The 21,864-nt window shown below is 45.7% G+C and overlaps 1 protein-coding gene and 1 non-coding gene across 2 annotated transcripts; one reads left to right on the forward strand and one right to left on the reverse strand.

Annotated features, from left to right (window-relative positions):
- The first annotated feature begins 683 nt into the window (after positions 1 to 683).
- On the forward strand, positions 684 to 18,959 carry AP3M2 (adaptor related protein complex 3 subunit mu 2). Its single transcript, XM_007664655.3, has 9 exons — positions 684 to 746; positions 1,847 to 2,177; positions 7,535 to 7,706; positions 10,937 to 11,074; positions 11,794 to 11,879; positions 13,307 to 13,440; positions 14,654 to 14,861; positions 15,568 to 15,712; positions 16,772 to 18,959. The coding sequence occupies exons 2-9, from the start codon at positions 1,905 to 1,907 to the stop codon at positions 16,870 to 16,872; spliced, it is 1,257 nt and encodes a 418-aa protein (XP_007662845.1). The 5' UTR covers positions 684 to 746; positions 1,847 to 1,904; the 3' UTR covers positions 16,873 to 18,959.
- LOC114812388 lies at positions 12,137 to 12,274 on the reverse strand. Its single transcript, XR_003760042.1, has one exon. It is a non-coding gene; the product is annotated as a small nucleolar RNA SNORA7 (small nucleolar RNA).
- Positions 18,960 to 21,864: the final 2,905 nt, after the last annotated feature.

Consider the following 21,864-nt stretch of genomic DNA (forward strand, 5'->3'; position numbering starts at 1 on the left):
TCTTCTTCTTATTATTATTATTACGACCTCTGACTCCTAAACCCGGGATCTTTCCACTGAGCCACGCTGCTTATTATGATTATTATGATTATTATTACGACCTCTGACTCCCAAGCCCGGGATCTTTCCACTGAGCCACGCTGCTTATCATTCTTCTTCTTCTTTTTCTTCTTCTTCTTATTATTACGACCTCTGACTCCCAAGCCCGGGATCTTTCCACTGAGCCACGTTGCTTATTTTTATGATGATGATTATTATGATGGTGATGATGATGATGATGACCTCTGACTCCCAAACCCGGGGTCTTTCCACTGAGCCAGGCTGCTTATTATTATGATGATTATTATGATGATTATAATTATTATTACAGTGCCTGGCACCTAGCCAGGGCTCCGCAAATACGAAAGGAAAAAATAAAAGAAAAAGGAAAAAAATCCCAGCTCTCCCTAAAAGGGGGATGGGGGCGGCTCCAAGACCCGGGGCCGGGGGGTCCGGCCCCGCCACCAATCCCCGGGCCCGGCCTGGGACGGGCCGCCCAATCAGCGGGGCTCGGAGGGGTCCAGCCCGGCGGGGAGTAGCCAATCGGGAGGGAGCCAGAGCGCCGACAGCCAATGAGGCGCGGCCTCCTCGCTGGGCCCGGGCGGCGGCGGCCAATGAGCGGCGAGGGAGGGAGCGCCTGCCTGTCAAACGCGGCGCTAACGGGCCGCGCCGGGCAGAGCGACGCCGGCTGCGGGGCTGCGGCAGAGGTGGGCAGGGGGACGCGGAGGGAGGGATGGAGGGATGGAGGGATGGAGGGAGGCCGCCCCGGACGGGATGGGGGACACTCCCTGCCTCTGCCTGGTGGGAGGCTGCAAAGGTGGGCTTTCCCCTCCCCTCCCCTCCCCTCCAAAAGCATCCCTCTCCCGGCCCAGGACCCTCATCCCTTCCCCGTCGGTCCTTCCCGGGAATGACCCCTTTACTCCCTCCCATTCCCCCACCTCCGTCCTCCTCGTCTCTCCATTCCGAGGACAGGGAGGGCTGGGCCTTGCAGCGCTGCTGCTTCGGTTCCCTTCCCTTGCTGCCGGAGGAGGTGCCCCTGGCAAGCTCGTGGTGGACAGGGATTGTCCCTCGTTCTTGCCGTATCGTACTTTGCCAAGCGCTCAGTACAGTGCCCTGCACCCAGGCAGCGCTCTGAAAAGGAGGTGGAATGAATGAATGAAATGGCTTGGTGAAGGGGGGAGGGATTGTCCCTCTTTACTGCTGTAGTGTACTTTGCCAAGCGCTCAGTACAGTGCTCTGCACCCAGGCGGCGCTCAATAAATACGGTTGAATGAAGTGGCTTTGTGAAGGGGGCAGGGATTGTCCCTCTTTATTGCTGTATTGCACTTTGCCAAGCGCTCAGTACAGTGCTCTACACCCAGGCAGCGCTCAATAAATATGAATGGATGAATGAAGTGGCTTTGTGAAGGCGGGCAGGGATTGTCCCTCTTTATTGCTGTATTGTACTTTGCCAAGCGCTCAGTACAGTGCTCTGCACCCAGGCAGTGCTCAATAAATGTGGTTGAATGAATGAATGAAGTGGCTTTGTGAAGGGGGGCAGGGATTGTCCCCCTTTATTGCTGTTTTGTACTTTCCCGAGCGCTCAGGACAGTGCTCTGCACACAGTAAGTGCTCAGTAAATGCGATTGAATGAATGAAGCAGGGCTTGAGGCTCAAGTTCTCAGCACAAGGAGTCTGGACTGCGCTTTCTCGTCTAGAGGGGTACAAATAGCTGTATAATCAAAAGTTCTTGCCGAATGGGTGAGCTGTGGCCAATTTCTGCCAAGTGGTTCACCACCTTATTTCTTGACTCCTTTTGTTTTTTTAGGGTGAAATTCCTCTTTTAGGCTGAAAAAGACTTTCCTCCCTCACCTGTGATTTCAACCATGATTCACAGCCTGTTTCTGATCAATTCCTCTGGGGATATTTTCCTCGAGAAGCACTGGAAAAGCGTGGTCAGCCGTTCTGTTTGTGATTACTTTTTTGAGGCCCAAGAGAGAGCGACTGAGGCAGAAAATGTTCCTCCTGTGATCCCAACCCCTCACCATTATCTCTTGAGTGTCTACCGTCACAAGATTTTCTTTGTGGCTGTGATCCAGACGGAGGTGCCACCACTGTTTGTCATCGAGTTCTTGCATCGTGTGGTGGACACGTTTCAGGTGGGTGAATATGAGGTGTTTCCCTTCTAGGTCGTAGGCTCGGTGTGGGCAGGGAATGTGTCTGCTAATTTCTCCAGCACTGTATTCTCCCAAGCGCTTGGAACAGTGCTCTACACGTAATAAGTGCTTAATAAATGCCACTGATTGATCGATTCCTTGTAGCATCTTTTGTTATTTCATAGTTAATTTCCATCATCTGTTATGGGTGTGATGAAATGAGATCAGCTAACCCCCGTGACTGCCGTCACCAGCAGACCCTCTGCTTCAAAACTGATGAAAGTTGTCTTTCTGTCCGTCTTATTAACTGATTTAAAATGATAAATGGGATTAACTTTGATGGTATTTGTTAAGTGCTTACTATGTACTAAGCATTGTTCTAAGCATCGGGTGGGGGGGGGGGTAGATACAGGTTATCAGGTTGTCCCACGTGGGGGTCCCAGTCTTAATTTCCATTTTACAGATGAGGTAAATGACGCACAGAGAAATTAAGTGATTTTCCCAAAGTCACACAGCTGACAAGGGCAGAGGAAGGATTAGAACTCACAACCTCTGACTCCCCAGCCCGGGCCCTTGTCGCTAAACCAAGCTGCTTCGCACTTTGGTCCTTGAATGGGAGAGCATTCTAATACAATGCTATGGAGTCAGTTGAAAATCCAGTGTCTTTTCAGCGCTGGATATTTAATTTAAATTATTTTGAAAACGTCATTTTTTATGTTTTTGCGTTAGATGCCTACATCGAAAAAGGGCGAGGGAGAATTAAGACAAGAAAGGAAGTGACTTAGCTAACGTTACTTATAGTCGCGGCCTTGGACTGAAGCAACCTGTGCACCACCTGTGCCCAATTTATGGATAGAAAGAGTCGTGGCCTTCCACGATTAAGCCCTCCTTTTTCCCTATACCTCCTCCCTTCTGTGTCACTTTTGCACTTGGATCTGTACCCTTTAAGCATTTGATATTCACCCCACCTTCAGTCCCATAGCACTTATATACAATCCATTATTTATTTATTTAAATTAACATCTGTCTCCCCCTCTAGTCAGAGTTCATGGGTTCGAATCCCGGCTCGGCCACTTGTCTGCTGTGTGACTTTGGGCAAGTCACTTAACTTCTCTGTGCCTCAGTTCCCTCATCTGTAAAATGGGGATTAAGACTGTGAGCCCCACGTGGGACAACCTGATTCCCCTGTGTCTACCCCAGCGCTTAGAACAGTGCTCGGCACATAGTAAGCGCTTAACAAATACCAACATTATTATTAGTCTATAAACTCTTTGTGGGCAGGAAACGTATTGACCAACTCTGTTGTACTGTCTCAAGCGCTTAGGACAGTGGTCTGCACACACTAAGTGCTCAGTAAATACCATTGATCGATTGTCCTCAGCCCTTGGATGGAAGTGAAATAGGTGTGGGCAGATCTTGTTGCAAATTGAAACTGAATAGCGGATCATTCCGGCAGGTTTCTGTTCTTGCAAGAATTTGAGTGACATTCATTCATTCATTCAATAGTATTTATTGAGCGCTTACTATGTGCAGAGCACTGTACTAAGCGCTTGGGATGAACAAGTCGGCAACAGATAGAGACAGTCCCTGCCGTTTGACGGGCTTACAGTCTAATCGGGGGAGACGGACAGACAAGAACAATGGCAATAAACAGCGTCAAGGGGAAGAACATCTCGTAAAAACAATGGCAACTAAATAGAATCAAGGCGATGTACAATTCATTAACAAAATAAATAGGGTAACGAAAATATATACAGTTGAGCGGACGGGTACAGTGCTGTGGGGATGGGAAGGGAGAGGTGGAGGAGCAGAGGGAAAAGGGGAAAATGAGGCTTTAGCTGCGGAGAGGTAAAGGGGGGATGGCAGAGGGAGTAGAGGGGGAAGAGGAGCTCAGTCTGGGAAGGCCTCTTGGAGGAGGTGATTTTTAAGTAAGGTTTTGAAGAGGGAAAGAGAATCAGTTTGGCGGAGGTGAGGAGGGAGGGCGTTCCAGGACCGCGGGAGGACGTGACCCAGGGGTCGACGGCGGGATAGGCGAGACCGAGGGACGGCGAGGAGGTGGGCGGCAGAGGAGCGGAGCGTGCGGGGTGGGCGGTAGAAAGAGAGAAGGGAGGAGAGGTAGGAAGGGGCAAGGTGATGGAGAGCCTCGAAGCCTAGAGTGAGGAGTTTTTGTTTGGAGCGGAGGTCGATAGGCAACCACTGGAGTTGTTTAAGAAGGGGAGTGACATGCCCAGATCGTTTCTGCAGGAAGATGAGCCGGGCAGCGGAGTGAAGAATAGACCGGAGCGGGGCGAGAGAGGAGGAAGGGAGGTCAGAGAGAAGGCTGACACAGTAGTCTAGCCGGGATATAACGAGAGCCCGTAATAGTAAGGTAGCCGTTTGGGTGGAGAGGAAAGGGCGGATCTTGGCGATATTGTAGAGGTGAAACCGGCAGGTCTTGGTAACGGATAGGATGTGTGGGGTGAACGAGAGGGACGAGTCAAGGATGACACCGAGATTGCGGGCCTGCGGGACGGGAAGGATGGTCGTGCCATCCACGGTGATGGAGAAGTCTGGGAGCGGACCGGGCTTGGGAGGGAAGATGAGGAGCTCAGTCTTGCTCATGTTGAGTTTTAGGTGGCGGGCCGACATCCAGGTGGAGACGTCCCGGAGGCAGGAGGAGATGCGAGCCTGAAGGGAGGGGGAGAGGACAGGGGCGGAGATGTAGATCTGCGTGTCATCTGCGTAGAGATGGTAGTCAAAGCCGTGAGAGCGAATGAGTTCACCGAGGGAGTGAGTGTAAATGGAGAACAGAAGAGGGCCAAGAACTGACCCTTGAGGAACTCCAACAGTTAAAGGATGGGAGGGGGAGGAGGCTCCAGCGTAGGAGACCGAGAATGATCGGCCAGAGAGGTAAGAGGAGAACCAGGAGAGGACAGAGTCCGTGAAGCCAAGGTGAGATAAGGTACGGAGGAGGAGGGGATGGTCGACAGTGTCAAAGGCAGCAGAGAGGTCAAGGAGGATCAGAATGGAGTAGGAGCCATTGGATTTGGCAAGAAGGAGGTCATGGGTGACCTTAGAGAGAGCAGTCTCGGTAGAGTGGAGGGGACGGAAGCCAGATTGGAGGGGGTCTAGGAGAGAATGGGAGTTAAGGAATTCTAGGCATCGATTGTAGACGACTCGTTCTAAGATTTTGGAAAGGAAGGGTAGTAGGGAGATAGGACGATAACTGGAGGGGGAAGTGGGGTCAAGAGCGGGTTTTTTTAGGATGGGGGAGACGTGGGCGTGTTTGAAGGCAGAGGGGAAGGAGCCCTTGGAGATTGAGTGGTTAAAAATAGAAGTTAAGGAAGGGAGGAGGGCAGGGGCGATGGTTTTAAGAAGGTGAGAGGGAATGGGGTCCGAGGCGCAGGTGGAGGGGGTGGCACTTGCGAGGAGGGAGGAGATCTCCTCTGAGGATACTGCAGGGAAGGATGGGAAAGTAGGGGAGGGGTTGTTGGGGGGAGGGAGAGGCGGAGGGGTGACTTTGGGGAGCTCAGACCTGATCGTGTTGATTTTCGTGAGGAAATAGGTGGCCAGATCATTAGGGGTGAGAGATGGGGGAGGGGGAGGAACAGGGGGCCTAAGGAGAGAGTTAAAGGTCCGGAACAATCGGCGGGGGTGACGGGCATGGGTGTCGATGAGGGAGGAGAAGAAGCTTTGCCTGGCGGAGGAGAGGGCAGAGTTAAGGCAGGAAAGGATAAATTTGAAGTGTGTGAGGTTGGCTTGGTGCTTGGACTTTCGCCAGCGGCGCTCAGCAGCTCGAGCATAGGATTCTCCCTTGCATTTTTCTTTAGGGTTAGGATAAAAGTTTCAAGGAAAATGGTGAGTCCCATCAGGACATCGGCACCACTCAGGTCATAGGATTTCAGAGTAGGGAATTTTCCAGACTCTAACTTCTGACTGCAGAATCCTCGAGGAGACGGGCTGCCCTGTTAACCCCCATGATCAATCTTCGTCACGATGGGAAGCCGAGGGCTTTTAATTTCAACCGCTAGGTCATGTGAGTTCTGAATGCTTAGATTGGGAACGTGCGACAAGAATGTGAAAGGAGAACTGAGACATTTAGATTAAAAAAAAGAGCGTAGCTAGTCAAAGAGCTTTTATATTGTATGTGCTATCACATGACCGTGTGTACAGCAACCTTCATACCAAAGAATCCCAAAATGCACTGTCCGTTTTGAGCAAGGCATTTAAAAAAATCATCCTGTATGCCCTATAGGGCTGGCATGCCAAAGTCTCAGAACTGTAAGTTTCATAATGAACATTAGCCTCTTTACTAGGTTGGAAGGTATGAGGGCTAGAAAGTCGCTGGAGGAATTTAAAAACACAGTAAATTACAGAGTTCGGACTACAACCCTTCAGCTCTGATTTGTAATCACCCTAACCAAACCCACAAAAGAGCAGTTCCTTCCTTAGATTTCTACATTTAAAACTGCACCCAATCCTGAAACCTAACGGTCTTTTTGGTGGAAAATGACAGCTGGTGAACATCCATAAAGCAGCATTGCATAACAGAACAGAGCAGGAAGTGGCAAGGGTTATTTTATCTAGTGAAAACCACGCAGGAATTGAGGAAAGTTGAATTAAGTGGTTCGTTTTGAAGTTTGGCTTCAGAGTTTATTATTTTGGATTCTTTTACAGCTATAAATAGGCCAGCCCTTAGTTTGATGTCTCAACTGTACGATGGTAAATAGAGAGCCAGAAGGATAAAGCCCAGGGGCATTATTGTAACCGTTTTTATTGTCTACTGAATTGCCAGTTGAATATGGCTGTTTTACTTTGGAATGATTCTTCCAAGTGCTGAAGGGCTACAAGTCTGTCAGGTGAAAAAAAAAAATCTCAGAAGTTGAACTGAGTTCCTCCATGGAATTGAAAATTATGACAGTCTAGACAGTAATTCACTTTCCTTTAAACATATCCACAATTTCCAACTCTGTTGGGTTGTACTCTCCCAAGCACTTAGTACAGTGCTCTGCCCACAGTAAGCGCTCAGTAAGTACCACTGGTTTGTGCTTTTGAAAGCCATCAATGACTAGGTGGGTCTGTCAATTTCATGGTATTTATTGTTCTGATAAATGAAATTTACTAACAGATGTGGACTGGGCTTTGCTTTGAACACTAAAAGATTAGATGACATTCAGAGCAGGTTTTCAGGAATCCCATTCCCTTTTAGAATTTGAAAAATAGAAGAATGGAAAAGAATCCCATCTTTTTGAAAGAAGATATCAAAAACCTTAGAAAAGTTGATCATAGAATAGTCTAGGCAAGATCAAATCGGTGTATTTGGAAACATTATTTTAGTACCTTTTTTACTATTGACTAATTTAAGGTTCTGTCTTCTACAGGATTATTTTGGAGTCTGTTCGGAAGTAGTGATCAAAGACAATGTTGTTGTGGTTTATGAAGTGCTGGAGGAGATGCTTGATAATGGGTTCCCATTGGCTACTGAGTCAAATATCCTGAAGGAGCTGATAAAACCTCCCACCATCTTGCGAACCGTTGTCAACACTATCACAGGTATGGGGAAAGGTGGAGTAATCTTTAGTGAGGCTGAGTTTAGGATGGCCCATAGTTTAGACATCAATGTTCAGACCTCAAGTGAAGAGTTTTTATTGTTTTTTTCTCATAGTATTTAAGCGTTTACTATGAGTCGGTAACTGAACCACTGGGGTAGATACAAGCTAATCAGGTGGGATGCAGTCCCTGTCCCACCCAGGGCTTAGATCACAGTCTTAGTCCCCAGTTTACAAATGAGGTAACAATTACAGAGAAGTTAACTGACTTGCCCAAGGTCACATAGCAGACAAATGGCAGAACTGGGATTAAAACCCAGGTCCTTGTGGCTCCCAGGCCCACGCTTTATCTACTAGGCCACGGAGTTCATACCAGATGTTCAGTTTGATATTTATGTTTTTAATACCCTCTCTTTTTGAGCACACTTGGAAAAAATATATTGTTGCCAAAGAGCATTTCAAGTTTCTTGGACGGAACACTATGTTTTTAGCCCTTTGGGAGTGAGATGATGGACTATATCTGCGACTTTGTTCGTATTTTTCTGTTTTTTATGAAGAATGAGGAACTTAAAATTATAAAGCCACAAATGCCCTATACAGTACCTGAAATTAATCTCCTGAGAACCACTTCCCAGAAATCCATGACTATCACTTTGTTAAACTGCCGAGTGCATGGATCGTATTCCTTCCTACAGTTTAAAACGGCCTGGGAAATGGAGGGTAGAGAATGGTGTCCCAGTTGTAATTCAGCAATTCTTAAACCCTACGGTATCACACGGGATCTGAGATGTAGAGATTCTCTTTCATTTCGCCTCAAGAACACAGGAAATAGTAGATGTCCCTTTATCTGGCAAGGAACAAAAAGAGACTCACCACCTTTTGTTTTCCTTGAACCCCCAACTCTCAATATACTTTGGGAGAGGCTGTGAAGTGGCGAGGTCTTGGAGCATGTGTATATCCAACACACCCACGAACCCATTCACACCTGGATCTGTCAGATATCCTCAAGGTGTGCAGGTCAAAGAGTGGAAACAGACATCAGTAATGGGCACCATTTCAGTATTTACATTTCATGCGTGTAGATTATTAAAGTGGAGTGATTTTGTGGTGTAAAAATCTTAAGAAGGGTCTTTATATGGAACAGTACTACTCTCTGACATTCTGGCTCTGCTCTTGGTTAATTTAGAAGCAGAATAGCCAGGACCACCATCTCAGTTGGTTCATCGGGGTGATGGTCTGGTTGCCTTCATAGCTGATGCTCTGAACTTTTTCTCTGTGTGTTGCACAAGGTTGATGTACAGACTACACAGAGAGGTAGTCTTGCTATCAGAGATATCTTTTGCCCTGCCTGGCCCACGTATGGTCAGGAAGAAGAGCCACAAAGTATCTCCAAGACATATCAGGCTTCTGGGGATATTCATCATTCATTGTTCTTCAGTCATCTTCTAGTGATGTTTTGTGTGTGGGTCTGATTAGATAATCTGGTCCAATTTTCCTCTTCTCTATTAGCTGTGCTGATGTTGTGGGCTCATGTTTTTCTGGATCTCTCTCTCTCTCTCTCTCTCTCTATTTCTCTCTTTCACTGTCTGCGGGCTTTAGAAAACTATTCAGACAAGCGCTTGCTTAGAAATGATGATTTTAATGAATATCATTGGTCAATTGCAATGGTCAGATTGTGAGTATATTGCCCAATGAGCAGAAAAACCAGTTTTGGGCTGGTAGATAATGAGGTCAGCATTCAGTTGTCTATTTTTGTGGGTTGGTTTGCTTTAGTCAGTTTGTTCCAAGGTGTTGTCCAGATTTGGGTTTACTGAGGGGTAGATCCAAGCCAATCAGGTTGAACACCATCCCTATGCTCGTGGGCTCACAGTCTTACTCCCCATTTTAAAGATGTGGTAACTGAGGCACAGAGAAGTTAAGCAATTTTCCCAAGGTCACACAGCTGGGAAGTTGTGGAGGCAGGATTAGAACCCAGGTCCTCTGACCCCCAGGTCTGTGCTCCACCCACTAGGCCATGCTGCTTCTCACAGGATCACTAGCAAATGGTCCTAACCTGCCTATTGTTTCAGCCTGCCTATGAAGTTTGCTGATTGTACCTACATATACATGTATGTACATATATATTCCTATGTGTATGAATGCACACATACACGCACAAACATGCACACATATACAAGAACTGGCGTCTTCAGTGGAGAGTGGTGGTAATGCTTGTGCCAATGGCAGATTACAGGGAATGTTTGAATAGGGCAGTTAAAAGCTTTTTTTATTGGACATACGAAAATGTTGGTTTTGTGGATCTTCTATTGTACTACTATAAGAACTGAGTACAGGGCTCTGCACACAGTATTATCACATGTTGTCGAGTCATTTCTGATTCACAGTGACTCTATGGATGTATTTTCTTCAGAACATCCTGTCTTCTGCCATAATCTATAACCTTGCTAACTGTTCTTTCATTATCTTTGTATGATTTCTGTCCATCTAGCTGCTGGTCTCTCTCTTCCACATTTTCCCTGGACTTTTCTTAGCATTTATGTCTTCTCCAGAGAATTAGTCCTCCTGATTATGTAACCAAAATGTGCTAGTCTAAATCGAGTCATTTGGCCTTCCAAAGACCACTTTGGCTTAATTTGCTCCAAAATCCATTTGTTTGTTTTTCGGGTAGTCCATGGTGTTAGCAAAAGCCTTCTCCAACACCACATTTCACTGCACACAGCAAGCACCTAATAAATAGTGTTGCGTAGTGACTGAATTTTGGATTCCTTGAAGATTTTTCAGATGGAATGAGGTATGTTTGGTCTGCATGGTTGAGACTCTTCCAATTTTTGTGATTGAATTTAGAGGTTTAATCTCATTATCAGGTTTTTAAAATTTGCTTTGTGTTTTGAGTTGGCATCATTGAGAAAGTCCAAGATTTTGGTATCAATCTGATGAAAATCACTACTGTTGCATCTGTTTTATCTATTGGCAGTATCAGGACATCAGGATTGTAATTGAATTCTTTTAGGGCTTTGGAGTTCAGGTTACTTTTGGTGGTCTGAAATGTCTGCATTCTGATTCTGTCTTGCTGTATTTATTCTGCCTTTTTCCAAGACCCAAACAACAATGAATTTTATCCATGTTGATGGTGTGGCCAAAAGCATCAATAATTCCACTGACTGTCCCTTTCATGCTATTTAAATGAAAGATATGTCCTTTTCTATGCTGTTGTAATGTTTCCAATTATTTCAGGAAGCACCAACGTGGGTGACCAACTTCCTACAGGGCAGCTCTCTGTAGTGCCGTGGAGACGGACTGGGGTGAAATATACCAATAACGAGGCATACTTTGATGTGATTGAGGAGATTGATTCTATCATTGACAAGTCAGGTATATGCTACTGTGTTTGCTCTCAGCAGTGTCTTTGAGAAAGAGGTGAATAATTTTTATCCTCCACTCGAGCACTAATTATTAATAGGTAAAATAATCCCCCCCTTTCCCCTTTCTGTAATGCTGCCTTGGTGGCTGGGTGAAGAGTCATTTATCACTTAGGTGTGCCCTTAGGCTTTTGGCTTGAATTTTCCAGTAACTGATTTTCACGATCCAAAATGAATTTGCTACTGGCATTTAGGGCAGCTAGTTCTCTTGGACGAGAAGGCTCTTTCATTAGGGTTGTTCTTGTTCTAAATCCAAAAGCACATAAAAGAGGAGGGAGAAAAAATCAGTCGGTTGAACAGATTTTCCTTTGTAAAGTGTCATTTTGCCTAAGGTATTTTACTCTGTAGGAACTGGTCCCTGGAATTGAAAGTGTGTACTCTCTCCTGATGTTAGAACCAGAACAATGGACCCCAGAATTTTGCAGGAAGTTATTTTTATATTAAAGATCCCATAACCATAATGGAACTTCCACCTCATCATTAACGACAGCATTTCTTGAGGCTCTGCCGGGAGTGGAGCACTATACTAGATGCTTGGGAACATACACTAGAATGGTCCCTGTCTTCAAGTAGTTCGTAATTAAATAGGTCTTCCACTTTATTGCTCTTTGAGGTAGAATGATGATGTTTCTATTTGTCAGTAATCGTCTCTTGTTTTCCTATTGGGACCAGGTTCCACGATCACCGCTGAGATCCAGGGTGTGATTGATGCCTGTGTTAAGCTGACTGGGATGCCTGACCTCACACTTTCCTTCATGGTAAAGTACGGGGTCTGAAATATGGGTGGTAGGATCAGGCAGTGCTGTCAAGTCATTTCTGACCTGTAGCGACTCTATGGGCATATATTTCCCAGAGCGCCCCACCTCCATCTGCAATCATTCTGGGAGTGTATCCATAGAGTTTTCTTCATAAACCACTTCTGTATTTTTACCATTTCCTTCTTCCGCTCAGTAAACTTGAGTCTCCACCCTCAACTCTGTCCCATGCCGCTGCTGCCCAGGACAGTTGAGTTTTGACTTGTAGCAGATTGCCTTCTACTCGCTAGCCACGGCCCAAGCTAGGAATGGAATGGGTATGCCTCTGCTTGACTCTCCCTCCCATAGTCGAGACTGGTAGAGTGCTGGAAACTCTCCAGATGTGAGCCTGAGAAGGGAGATCAGGCAATAGTAAATTGTTAAGTGCAAGAATGGGATGAACTGGGGCGGGGGGGGGAAAGACCAATCACTTGTTCAGGCCCAAAGCCTACATCAACCTTGCTTTTGGATTTGGGCACTTTATTCACCCCTCTCTCAGCCCCACAGCACTTATATACAAATCCATAATTTATTTCTAGTAATGTTTATCTCTGCCATTTAGAATGTGAGCTTGTTGTGGACAGGGAACATGTCTACCAACTCTGTTTTTTGTTTTTTGTGTTTAAGTGCTTACTGTGTGCCAGCCATTGTACTAAGTGATGGGTATATACAAGCTAATCAGATTGGACACACTCCATGTCCTTCATTGGGTTCACAGACTTAAAAGTCTATTTTACAGATGAGGTAACTGAAGCACAGAGAAATTAAGTGACTTTCCCTCAGTCACATGGCATGCAGATGGAGGAGCAGAATTAGAACCCAGCCCCTTCTGACTCCTAGGCCCATGCCATATCCATTAGTCCATGTTGCTACTCTTACAAGTGCTTAATAAAGTGCTCTGCACACAGTAACCACTTAGTAAATATGATTAAATGATTAATGCTAGGGAAGCAGTGCAGCGAGGCCAGTGGAAAAAAGCATGGGCCTCGGAGTCAGGGGACTTGGGTTCTAATTCTGATTCCTCCATCTGCATGCTGTGTGACTGAGGGCAAGTCACAATTTCTCGGTGCCTTAATTTCTTCCTCAGTTGTAAAATGGGGATTCAGTACCTGTTCACCCTCCACCTCAGACTGTGAGTCTCATGTGGAACAGAGACTGTGTCTGACCTATTTAACTTGTTAGTCTACCCCAGCACTTAGAACAGTGGTTGACACATAGTAAGTGCTTAACAAATTCCTTAATTATTTTTACTAGGTCACAGAGCTGAACCCATTTTAGGAAATCAAAGACATTTTCTCCATTTCTATTACTCAGCCTCTAAATATCTTTCCTGATGGAGACGAGGGTGTTCATCTCTGGGTGACTTGCTTTTCCCTTTATGGTAACTTTAGAACCCCAGGTTGCTGGACGATGTCAGTTTCCATCCATGTGTTCGCTTCAAGCGCTGGGAATCTGAGCGCATCCTCTCCTTCATCCCCCCGGATGGAAACTTCCGCCTGCTGTCCTATCACGTCAGTGCTCAGAAGTAAGATGCCATTTTACATGTGGATGAAGTGGTAGGGATGGGGAGGAGAAAAGGAAGGGCATCTGAATTAAAATATATCAACAAAAACGTTGGGTTCATGTCTCCCCACTCTTCAAGAACTTCCAGTGATTGCCATCCACCTCCGCATCAGAGAGAATCTTCTAACCATTGGCTTTAAAACACTCAGCTTGCCCCATCCTAACTTACCTCACTAATCTCCTACTATAGTCCAGCCCACACACTCCGCTCCTCAAGTGCCAGCTTACTCGCTGTGCCCCAGTATAATCTACCACCCAGCCGAACTCTTTCCCACATCCTCCTCTTAGCCTGCAACTCCCTCCCCTTCCATATAGGCCAGACCACCCCTCTCTCCACCATGAAAGTATTGTAACAGTGCTTGGCATACAGTAAGGCATTAACAAACACCATCATTATTACTAGGTCACATCTCTTCCAAGAGGCCTTCCCTGATTAAGCCCTCTTTTCCCCAGCTCTCTCTCCTTCTGTGTCATCTGTGCACTTGGATCTCTGACCTGTGAACATTTGATATTCACACCGCCCTCAACCCCACAGCACTTATGTACATATCTTTAAAATATATTATAAATGATTTATTCATATTAATGTCTGCCTCCCCTCTGGTTCGTTATGGGCAGGGAACGTGTCTGCTAATTTTGTTGTATGGTACTCTCTCAAGTTCTTAGTACAGTGGTTTGCACAGAGTGCTTGGTAATTATAATTGAAATTAAAATATAAAAATTTCCAAATGTGCATAAAGACCAAACATCTTTGAGTTTTTAAGAAACAGTGAAAACAGTACTGTTTCCCACTTGAATTGCCTCTCAAATCTTGTCCCTTTTAGGTCCCACTTTTTCCTGAAAGGAAAAGGGGACCGTGAATATTAACACCATTTGACATATTTAGAAAGTAAAGCATGAAGGTGAAGTGTCTCACCCAAAATTACTGAAAGTGTAAAATGAAGGCATTGACCCCTCAGTCCTCTGGGATGACAAAACCCCATCTTTTGCAAAAAGAAAGGAGGGGACAGTGCCTTGATTTATGATTTGCCTGTTGACTGGCAAATTCCCTGTTGATTGGGAAAACTCTAGTAGTGAGGAGATAATGAGAGTTGGTGAACTAGCAAGGGAAAACAGTGGAAGGTGAGATTTTTCAGGTTTTCATGGCCTTGATGACATGTCTTTTTATTTTCCAGTTTGGTGGCAATTCCTGTATATGTCAAACATAACATCAGTTTCCGGGATAGTAGCTCACTGGGACGCTTTGAAATCACAGTGGGGCCCAAGCAAACCATGGGGAAGACTATAGAGGGAGTGATTGTCACAAGTCAGATGCCTAAAGGGGTCCTGAATATGAGTCTCACCCCTTCCCAGGGAGCACACACATTTGACCCAGTCACCAAGGTAAGAGACCTCTGTAAAGCAGGAAGTTTGGGAGTGGATGATTTGCAATGCTTTTACAATAATTCTTCCCCACAGAAGCTGAGTTCCTTTGATGAGGAGTGCCACAGAGTCAGTTTGAAACTCTGGGGAACCCTGCTCAGGGAAACCGGGGAGGCCCTTTGGGAAACTTCACCTCTCTTCTCCAAGTGTGCATGTGCTCCTAGCTCTTCATGTACCTTCCCTTCCCCAGCACCTCCAGGCTAATTTTACATGGGGCAGGCAGCATAGTGAAGGTAAGAAGACCTTGGGTGGGAAGTACTGATAAGTTGGATATCCTGAGTCCACCTGAGGGCATGAGCCATGCATGAGGATTCCTATTGGCAGGGGGCCTCTAGGATAAAGTGATCTTGAGGGGTTCGTTAAAGGAAATGCTCCTTAAAGAAAATGGCAGGAAAAACCCATCATTTTCTGGGGTGAAACATAACAGGAGAAGCCTATGTTACCCACAACTCAGCTACCTCTAACCAGGGTGGGATTGTGGCCCAAGTACAATTGACACACAGTGGTTTGAAAAGAGTTCTGGGTCTCCACAAGGCAAAAACTCTTACATTAAAGGAAAGAGGGTTTTGTGGTACCATATCATGTTGAAACAGGACAGAGGAAGCTATCCCCTGCCAGTAGCTTTAACCTGTCAATCATGTGTCATTTTCTCCTCTTCTCTTTGAAGCTGCTCTCCTGGGATGTAGGGAAAATAAATCCCCAGAAGTTGCCAAGTTTGAAGGGAACCATGAGCCTCCAAGCTGGGGCCTCCAAACCTGATGAGAACCCTACAATCAACCTGCAGTTTAAAATCCAGCAACTGGCGATCTCTGGTAGGTGATAAGCAGCCAGGATGACTTTGAGGACCTAGGTCCCTCTCTGCTGCACAGTTATTAAAGCCATCCTGACAGTTTATTCCTCTTAAGTTGATTTTCGTAAAATAATATACATTTTTGACTGAAGCAGGAATGTGGGCTGGTGAAGTAGTTGAGGTTTATTTCTAAGGTCATGTAAGTGAAGCCAGAGGGAGACACAGGTAGCTGGAGCTCTGACTGGGGAATCTCCAGATCTTTCAATTGAGAAGGCTTTTGTCCTTTGTGTTGAAGTTTGTTGTTTGGGAATGCACCTGGATCCTTCACTGGTGATTTTGGTTTCCCATGTGCAAGCCTGTCTTTTACTATTGGTTCTGGGCCCAAAACTGAATGAGGGGGCTGCTCCAAGTAGAGGTTTTCAATTGTTTGTTTTTTCTTTTCCTTTGTCATCTTTGTCTCCTTCTTCTCTTTCTTCTTCTCCTCCTCCTTCCCCTCTCCCTCATCCCCCTCCCCTGCCATTTTCTCATTCTTCTCCTCCTCTGCCTTCTCCTCCTTCACCTTTAGCTTGTTTCCTGAGTCCATCAAAGGTGCAAATTCGTCAAATATAGGTTCTTTTCTTTTCCAAAATCCTATACCTAACCCTGTGAGGCTATATTTAGCATATATTGATGATATTCCATTTGTCACTTGGAAAATGTGGGGTTTTACTTTTCACCATTTCTATCAGTTCCCTTAATGCCCCACCTCCCAAACCCACTCAGCAAATTTTCCTCCTCCTGGTTCTCTGGGGCCTCAACAAAGGGAAGACTTTCTAAATCTTGTTCAGAAGTCCATGTTTCCCCCTGCTCTCTTGCCTCCTCTCACACATGCCAATTTGTTTCAAAGGTGGCAAGATAGTAAATCTTCATTCTGTCTACTTCCTAAGACTGAGATAATTGGAAATTTCTTACAAAACTACCAAAATAAATAAAGGAGAGTAGTTCCCTTCATTGGAACAGAGCTGCAATAAGCCTTTTAGCTGTATTCCTTCCTCCATCGTATCTCTAACTCTTGGTCTCACCATTTTTTTCATTCTTCTAGGACTGAAAGTAAATCGTCTGGATATGTACGGAGAGAAGTACAAGCCCTTCAAGGGCATAAAATACATGACCAAAGCTGGAAAGTTCCAAGTGCGAACCTGAAGCAGAGCCCGATACCGAATGAAAAACCACGACACTCTTTCATTTCTGTCTTACCTAGGGATCAAAAATCAGCTGTTCCTTCCTGCATTAGTCCCCTCTGGGGTCTGCACCCCCCTTTTGCTGCATTGATTCTTTCTGGGTCTTTGGTCTCACTGAACTAATCAAGAGAGAAAAGAGGGTCACTGGGGAGAGCCTGGGCACATCTGAAACAGTATCCATTAGCCCTGATGTAATACAGAAGAGACCTACTAATTTGTTCATCCAAGGGGAAAGATAAAGTGGACAAAGGGAGGGGAAAACTCATACTTTTTTTCTTCTTTTTGTGAATTCAGAAATGATTCATTTTAAAAAAAAAAAGTTTTCAAAGAAAGGGGACTAAAGCAGCGAAGGAAGAGTCAATTGGGGATTTGATTTTTGAGAGAGGAAAAGGAGACACAAGAAATACGGCGCCTTTAGAGAAGGGACTTGGCAGGGAGAGCATGTTAGAATGAGGAATGGTGGGGGGAGGAGTCCAAGAGGGTTCTGAAGGGATCGTTCCATCCATGGCCAGGTAGGACAGACTTAAAGAGATATCTGAGTTGTTTTCTTGCCAGCACAGAGAACTCTCTCATAGATCTATTTAATATTTGAGCCTCAAGGGGTAAACTAGAATTTCCCAAATAAAGTTTACTCACTCCAGAACCACCAAAACTCGGTGGGATCAAAATTATCCTGCAGGGAACAACAGCCTGAAACCTAAAATCTTGAGTGTGAGTTGCTCTGAGATATTGCCCTCCCATCAATTCAGTATTCAAAAACAGTGAGATCTTCTATCATCCTCTCCCCTGGAAATAAAGGAGATGAGTGTGGCTGGACCCCACTCTATTTTAGAATGTGTTTCAGGGAGCTGTGGAAATTAAATTTCCAACCCTCTCTTCCATCCCAAATTTAGTTTATTCTCTTACCTTCCCTGTAGAACCCTGCCCCCCTCTGTGTAACAGAGATAGGGAGGGGCAGCAGTGGCTGAGCTTTAGCCCTGCTTCCTCCCATGATGGGGTGTCTTCTGGTTGGAAGTGGACAGTCCCTTGGGGTTCAGGTTACTCTCAAAGCCTGCTGAGCAGCATTAGCTAAGTGTGTGTATGGGAGGGGGGGCCTTCTGGTTGTGGCAGCTGCCGCCAAAGCTATAGTTTCTGGCCCTGCCTAGAGCTGGCCTTCCAGACCCCAAGATATCTATCCATCTCACGAATCCAGAACTGTGTCATTAATTTTAGGAGACTGGGTGATATTCCATTTTTATGACTGGCTTAAAGTATGCAGAAGAGCTATTTAAATATTTATTAAAACTATGTTTGGGAACATTTGTAGTAACCTAATGGAGAGTTGCTGGGCTCTTTTTTTCTGGCAACTTGAAATGAATGAAGACATCTATCTTCTCATTCATGGAGTTTTTGTGTTTAGTACAGTGCTCTGCACCCAGTAAGCACTCAATAAATCCTATTGATCGACTGACTGTTTAAAGCCCTGTTCCATGCTATTGCCTGTGAATTAACTACCCGTCTTACCGCCTTACATCCACAGACTTGCTTTTGCTGTTCTGAATAATGTGAAATTCCATGTGGCATTCTAAAGTTCTCTAAAGTGACTTTGCCGAGTTCCACTAGATGTGTGTCTTGCTCCCTTCCCGTTGGTCCCGGGCTCCCTCCACTTCATGGATTTTGGGAAACTGTGCAGATAGGAACCCGCCGCTTCAAAATGGGTCTTCAGTTCAGTGTTCCATGCCATGTCTCTCAGGTATACCCGCTGGAAGAGCAGTGGAAAAATTTCTCCCAGTGTTCTGCGGAATTCAGAGAGGCATTGAAACCAGAGGGATGTTTCAAGGCAAAAAAAATCCTGTGCATTCTTTTGCAGGGCTGGTGCATTGAAACTTGGGAGTTAAGAGATGGGGGTGGGGGTACCTCAGCACAGCAGGGAGGGCAGGGGAATGCTGAAGGAATGAATGTCCTTTCAGGGTGGTCCCCAAATAGCTGTGTTGTCTCTGTGGATGTACATGTAGAGCACAGAGGTAGCTGCTGGATTAGACCTTAATAAAGGTCATTTTTACCAGTCGCCTTTTCGGTGTCTTGTTTCAATCGGCCATGAATGTCAAGGTGGGTTAAGCTCATGTCTGTAATTCAGAAACTTTCAATCAGTTGCATGAGTTGATCACAGACTGTGTGCAGAGCACTGCACTGAGCCCTTGGGAGGTACAATGCAAAAGAGTTGGTAGACGTTCCCTGCCCACAAGGAGCTTACAGTCTAGAGGGCTTTCATACATAGGGCACCTCATGAGCAGAGTCTCATCAATTCTTCCAACAGCTCTGTATGGAAAATTAACACAGGTGGTATTTTCCTCATTTTACAGATGGAAATGCTGAGGTCTTGAGCAATCAAGGGACTTTATGCAAGTAGTGACAGAGCCAGACTTAGATTTTTAGGTCTCTTGATTCCCACATCAGTGCTTTTCCCACTGACCTGTGCTGCTTTCTCCATCTCTTTCTCTCGCTTGCTTTCACTCTCGCTCTCTCTCTCTCTCGTGCTCTCTCTCTCTCTCTCTCTCTCACTCACACACACACACACACACACACACACTCTTCTCCACAGCCTGCAAGGGAGAGAACTGCTCTAATGGTAGATGACCTCATTAGGGGCTTCTGAGTAAACAGAAGCCCCCGTTGCAGTTGCTTTATCCAGCATGCCCAGTAGCGCTGAACATCAGTATTTGAAAAGCTGCCCACTGACCCTCCACCTTTCTGAGAAAAGAGCGCAGCAGTTTGAAAAAAAAATAAAGGGAATCTGAATGGATTCCCTGATTCCTGTGAAGGCCTTGGAGACAGGATCAATGCTGCAAGCAACCAGTTGAGCCCATTCAACTCCAAGACCAGATCAGGGAGTCTGACACTAAGCATCAATAATCAGTGGAATTTATTGAGCCCACACTGTGTGCGGAGTACTGTACTAAGCACTTGGGAGAGTACAGTACAATGCCACTTGGTAGACACAATCCTTGCCCTCCAAGAACTCCCAGTCCAGCAGGGGAGACAGACATGAATGGAATCTTGCCTCCCCGGAATTTTAAAGGGAAAAAAAATCAGCTGGGACTAACAGCAATTCCTGCTGTAGTCCTAACTTCGGAGCTACTCAGCCGCCCTTCCTTTAAGTGGCTTTCCAGCCTCTCTTGCCCGGGCTGCTTGGACTGAAATGAGTTTGGCAGGAAGGGCAATTCTTACAAGTCTGCACGTTTGCACTGTGGCCAGCAGGTGGTGACTCAATGCCAGCAATTGCTTCGATTGTGTTTTTTTTTTATTTAAAATGTTTATATTTTTAAAGGCAATCCAACTCCCGATATTAGCTTGTCCCAGGGGCTCGGGCGTTTGACAGTGGAGAACTCTATCAAGGCTGACTCTTTGGCTCTTGGAGCTCTAGACCTCGGGGCCCTGATAATATGGGCTAAGGATAATAAGCGCTTCATCCCTATATCCTTTGCAGTGGTGAAATAACTGGAGAACCTTTGTTGCTGGAGAGGGTCATTAGCTTTTCCGAAGCTGCCTTTCAAGAATCAAGTTTGCCGGCTGAAGGTAGATGGTAGGGATTTTTTTTTTCCTCCCCGTGCTTTTGAGATTTCGTTCTGTTCTTCATTCCCACCCCAAAGCTCCTCAAAACGAAGGGGTTTATGTGTATCGCGTCATGCTGTTTAGGTTCATTTTTTGTCCAACTCACATGACCCCTCCTTGCTGGGCTTGGTGTCTGCCCCATAGCTGAGTCAATGACCTCTTCTGAGCTATTGTCTTCTCTGAGGCTGTGGTTTCCAGGACTCCACTCAGAGGAATGCTGGAGGCTTTTAACTTTCCATTTCCAACCCAGGAGGCCAAGATTCTTCAATTCATTTCCTTAAGCAAATTCGGTCCCAACAAAGCCCGCCAGAAGCATGATGGGGGTTAGGGGGTGGGGAGAATTCCTGCCAGATGCAGCAGACTTGGATTCCTGCCATAACACTATCTTGCAGCTAGTTTTGTTTTTTTTTTTTAATGGCTCAGTTTGTTCAGAATAAAGTCTGGAAGGAATTCAAGGAAAGCTATAACCTAGCAGGCTCAAGTCAAAATCTGTGACTCAGACTCCTGTGGTCGGCACATATTTAACTGTCTTTGTGGATGGGAGGGGAAGTTTTATTTTGGCGTTCTTTTTCTTACGCTGAACCTCTAGGCTTCAGAAAGGCAGTTTCATTTTCTGATTAAACTCCCTTTTTCTCAAAGGAGCTACTGAACCACACGATTCTGCCATTATCCAGGTAAGACTCATTTATCCTCCCAAAAATCGATCAATCGATCAGTGGTGTTTACTGACCCCTTCCTTTGTGCAGAGCGCTGTACTAAGCACTTGAGAAAGTACGCTACAAGAGCTGGAGATGTGTTCTCCCCCCAGTAAAGAGCTTTCAGTCTAGAGGATAGCACATTACCTACCCACAGACTTATCAGTCACAGACACACACACAAACCTATAAAATCTCACCCTCCGTAGGATCGTCTTTAAACTTGTAGGAAAAGGGATATTTTTAAAGTAAGTGAAGGTTACTCCCTGAGAGCAACCTCTGAACCAAAATGAAGACTTCTACTGCACCTATGTTTTCTCTCCACTGCTTAATACAGTGCTCCGCACACTGTAAGCACTAAATGAATACGATTACTCCTGCGAAATAGATTCGTACAGTAGCCACCTTCACCTTGCTCTTTTCTTCTTCCAATGCAACCGGGACAGCAACTGGTCCCAGTTTGGCAGTTCTCCAGTGTGGCTTTGGAGAATCTCACGCAGCCCCAAATGCTATATGGTCACCTCTATTCCTTGAGAATGAGGAGACCGGTGACCTGTGCTTTATGATCTAGGACTGTAGAGCCGCATGGCTGCTGGCCCAAAAGCCCAGAAGAGCCAAACAGATCACGGCTGGAGTAAACTCAACTGTTAGGGAGGTGCTGCCTGGTT

This window comes from Ornithorhynchus anatinus, chromosome 5 (genome assembly GCF_004115215.2).
Source record: "Ornithorhynchus anatinus isolate Pmale09 chromosome 5, mOrnAna1.pri.v4, whole genome shotgun sequence".
Lineage (NCBI taxonomy): Eukaryota > Metazoa > Chordata > Mammalia > Monotremata > Ornithorhynchidae > Ornithorhynchus > Ornithorhynchus anatinus.

Bases quoted from the DNA above. Each gene is read 5' to 3' on its own strand.
- AP3M2 (XM_007664655.3), top strand. From the start codon at position 1,905: ATGATTCACAGCCTGTTTCTGATCAATTCCTCTGGGGATATTTTCCTC. The intron at 11,880-13,306 runs GTAAAGTACGGG...TGGTAACTTTAG, and splicing joins ACCTCACACTTTCCTTCATG to AACCCCAGGTTGCTGGACGA. The intron at 14,862-15,567 runs GTAAGAGACCTC...TTCTCTTTGAAG, and splicing joins CATTTGACCCAGTCACCAAG to CTGCTCTCCTGGGATGTAGG.